The sequence below is a fragment of the Rhopalosiphum padi genome, chromosome 1, assembly GCF_020882245.1.
Source record: "Rhopalosiphum padi isolate XX-2018 chromosome 1, ASM2088224v1, whole genome shotgun sequence".
Lineage (NCBI taxonomy): Eukaryota > Metazoa > Arthropoda > Insecta > Hemiptera > Aphididae > Rhopalosiphum > Rhopalosiphum padi.
The window spans coordinates 87,563,072-87,567,000 of record NC_083597.1 but is presented as its reverse complement, the minus strand read 5'-3'; the positions used below and the strand labels follow the sequence as shown (position 1 = coordinate 87,567,000).

Below are 3,929 nucleotides of genomic sequence, written 5' to 3'. Positions count from 1 at the left end.
TAATTGTAGCCCTTGTCCCTGTGAGTCTTTAAAAAAATAACAGAATTATGATATGTCCATTAATTAATGAGATATCGCAATGAGTAAATCCTCATAGAACACCCTGTATATTATATGTTATATAAGATATAAGTTATAATAATTTAACTATATGGTACAGTTGATTTGATTAACTAATTTTAATTAGTATAGATATCTAAACATAAAATCAATTTTTAAATTACTCACAATATGTTCCAGTTTGCATTCAAGTATAATTAAGTATAATCAATTATTAATTAATTTGTATGCACTAACAGAATTGAAAGGAAAGTTTTGAATCAATAAATTAATAAAATATAAAACAAATTAATAAATATTTGAATTGATCAGTTTTTATTATACCAGTATAAATAGATAGGACAGTTGAATTAAGTATTTGAATCAATGTTAGCGGTGGATACATTGTTTTTTTTTAGCTGTGTAGTAGTTAATAAGCGATCAGGTGCATGTTTAAACCAACTTTGAATAGCAGGTTTAACATGATTTTCAGTGGCTGATTCATAAAAGACTCTGACGACTTCTGAAATTTAAACAAAATAAAAAAAGATTGATATAAAATATAGGTACCTACATATCATTTAAATTTACTATAAGTACTATGTTCAACCAAAGAATTTGTTGATCAAACATTGTTGTAATGAGCAACAATCAAAAATGTAGGCCATGTCAACCCTCAGGTAGTACTTATGTCTAAGGCTATGTGATACTCAAAGCAAGGGAATCTGTTAAATCTGTTAAAATATTTAAGTTGCTGGCTTTTGATCGAACAGAGCATATTTTTTGCATAGTATATTATATATATATACTTACAAATAGTGTATAAAATATAATTATTTTAATGCAATAAAATTGGTAATATCGTAGATAGATTAATAAAGGTTAACATACCTAGTAACACTTTAAAATAGTTGGTACTGGCAAACCCTGTTTTTTTTCCTTTATTACCAGTAAATGTAATAGATGTTGATATTTCGTTGCTTAAAAGTCTTATAAGAATATGACGGGTAACATCATTGATGCTTGAACCACCATACATTGATAGTTTCTTTTTCTGAAAATTGATTAAATCTTAGTTAATAATATTGAATGAACATATTATTGTGCATGAACACCATAATATGTACATACAAAATAATATTTACCATAAGACTGTAGTATGCCTTATTGTTTAAAATCTCATTAATATGATTAAATTGTGTTAATTCTTTTAAAGGAAAATGTTCATTGAAGTGTTTTTCAAATTCATCAATTTGTATTGATGTAATATTAGACAGGCAATTATCAACTGAACGATCATTTGTTAGTAATTTATCCAACTTGTTTAGAATGGTGTTTTGATTCATCAAAAGTTTTTGAACCTTTACCTTTACTTCAGCTAAATCCTCGAGAACAGACAAATCATCTGAAAACATGGTTTAAAAAAATATATTCATAAAAATAATATAATTATAGAAAATTGAGCACCTTAGTAAAAATAGAACCTAACAAAATTTCTCCATTGGAACAATAAATCTAGAACCAACTAAATGTAAAAAAGATAATTATAAAGATAAAACTAAAACCCAATAATCTACAAAAATAAAAATATAGCCTATTATATTCTTAGGTTTAAAAAGAAAAGTATACAAATGACAAATGTCCTATGCAGTTAATTTTAATAATAATTCAGTTAATATAAAAAAAAACCACACATCATTATAAAATCAATACATTCATCACTCCGTTCAGAATCTAAAATATTGTGCTAGTGTTATTATTGTTGTAATATATATATTAAACATACGTTTACATTGACTTCTAGTCTCAACCAATTCATGGCTTTTGTTTTTTGATAAAAATGTTTTATTATTGTCTAATATCACATTATCTAATTCAAAATTATCATTTTCTGCATGACTCATTACATCTGAACCTACAAACAAATTTTGGATTAAATACATAATAATAACAGTTGTACTATACAAATATACTAGTATTCCACATTAAGCGGAATCCACTGTACTAAAACTGTGGGTCAATGTTTACTTGCACAAACCTTAATACTACTATACATTTTATATCATTACAATTATAAAAATAATTCTGTCACAGTAGCTACAATAAATTACTTTTTATAGTGGAACGCTGATTAGAAATCTGTATGAATTGTGTTGGAAATAGTGAATCAATTTTAGTTAATTCTATACTTAAGTTGGAAAGTAAGCTGTCATCTAAATTCGCATTGGTTAAATCTAGAACAAACATACATAAATTATTTAATTATTATATTATTATAATACTATTATACAACTATTATAATAAAAACTTACTTTTGTCAAGTTCACTTAAATTAGAAATATTACTGGTGTTGAAAAAATCTTGGTCACAAAACATATCTGGTGCTAAAATGAAATGTATATATTGTATAATACTAATTATTTGAAATACATAATAGGTATTATTATATTAGATAAGTAAAATGAAAGTTGTGATTATTTACATTTTGTCCTCATACATTGAGTTGATGTAGCAAGATTGTCAAATGTTGGAGTTTCAGAGTCATTGCATGGATTATAAATTTTTGAATTATTAGATTTTGAACATGAAACTATAATTTAAAATTTAAGTAATTAATTTAATAAAATAAACCAAGTGAGCATAAAATTCATTAAAATGTTTACAATTGGTTTGAGCACGGGCAAACTTTCTTTTTTTTGCATTTTGAGTTGGAATAGATATATTTTTGTAATACAAATTTGATTTTTGGGCCATGTTAGTATTTAAAACTTGCAAGTCTAATACTAAAATTTAACATATAATAAATTTCTATATTAATTTGAATAAATAAAAAATATTATAAATAAATTAATTTAAAAATATATTACATTCCATATTTTGGTTAGAAGTTTTCATTTTAAATGTACTTGATGATGCTGAAACATTAGAATATAAAATTAGAATGTTAATAGTTGAATAGAATTTAGAAGTTACCTAAACAATTTCCAACTTTTAACTAATGCAAATATAACAAAATATTTTGTGTAGTTATTAGTAATATTATTATTAATTGATAAATACAATATAAATTAATAAAATAAATAAACGTACTGATAGGTTTAGGAGGATCTGGATACTTTAATCGCATTGAAGATGACACTGTTACTGGATGATGTATTTGTGACTGAGATTGAGTGCTGGAGTCAGAATCATACATTTTTTTGGCCCTTATGCGACGTTGACTTTTGGCATTATTTATATCAGTATCAGTATTTACATCACTATAGTTTTCTGCAATTTATAATTTTTTTACAGCCTTTTCAAATACATCTGTAAAACCATTCATCACAAAAGGCAAATGTTTATTAACAATTATTATGTACACTATTATTAACATATTTTTAATATGAATTAATAATTAAAGTTTATAACTAATGTTAACACATATGAGAAAAACATAAAATCTTAAAATCATAAAATGTCTTATGGCAGGCTAAAAAAAGTGGCATTCTACTGGATATTTTTTACTCCACGACATAAGACATATTAATATCAAAAAAAAAAAAAAATACTAACCATCAGAACCATAGATTTTTATAAAATTGTGTAGTGACCATTTACATTTTTCTGGTTGGTAGTCTGAAGAAACCATTTTTAAAACTAATTTATAGTATTTGTTTTTATTAATTATACCATCAGGATAAAAGAAATCATTATTATTTTTCCAATGTTTACAAACAATTTGAAGTCCATCTTCAAATTCTACAATTACAAAATTCCTGGAAACAACATGAAGGATTATCATTAATATCATAAAAAATTATGACAAAATTGTTAATTTAAAAACATAAAATCTTTAAAAGTGTGTACCTATATTGTATATACATATTTACAATTAATAAACATTGAGG

The 3,929-nt window shown here is 24.2% G+C and overlaps 1 protein-coding gene across 1 annotated transcript; it reads right to left on the bottom strand.

The window, feature by feature from the left end:
- Positions 1 to 410: 410 nt before the first annotated feature.
- On the bottom strand, positions 411 to 3,670 carry LOC132927276 (uncharacterized). Its single transcript, XM_060991781.1, has 8 exons — positions 3,595 to 3,670; positions 3,130 to 3,309; positions 2,352 to 2,423; positions 2,151 to 2,273; positions 1,826 to 1,954; positions 1,185 to 1,444; positions 931 to 1,093; positions 411 to 562 (listed from the first exon to the last, which is right to left on the bottom strand). Exons 1-8 carry the CDS (start codon positions 3,668 to 3,670, stop codon positions 411 to 413), a joined length of 1,155 nt encoding a protein of 384 aa, XP_060847764.1.
- Between the last annotated feature and the right edge of the window lie 259 nt (positions 3,671 to 3,929).

What these genes read in the sequence shown, in the direction of transcription:
- LOC132927276 (XM_060991781.1), bottom strand. Translation starts at nt 3,670, where the DNA reads ATGGTTTCTTCAGACTACCAACCAGAAAAATGTAAATGGTCACTACAC. An exon ending in AGATCCTCCTAAACCTATCA is followed by an intron (nt 2,424 to 3,129) that starts GTACGTTTATTT and finishes ATTTCATTTTAG; the next exon opens with CACCAGATATGTTTTGTGAC. An exon ending in GACTAGAAGTCAATGTAAAC is followed by an intron (nt 1,445 to 1,825) that starts GTATGTTTAATA and finishes CCATGTTTTCAG; the next exon opens with ATGATTTGTCTGTTCTCGAG.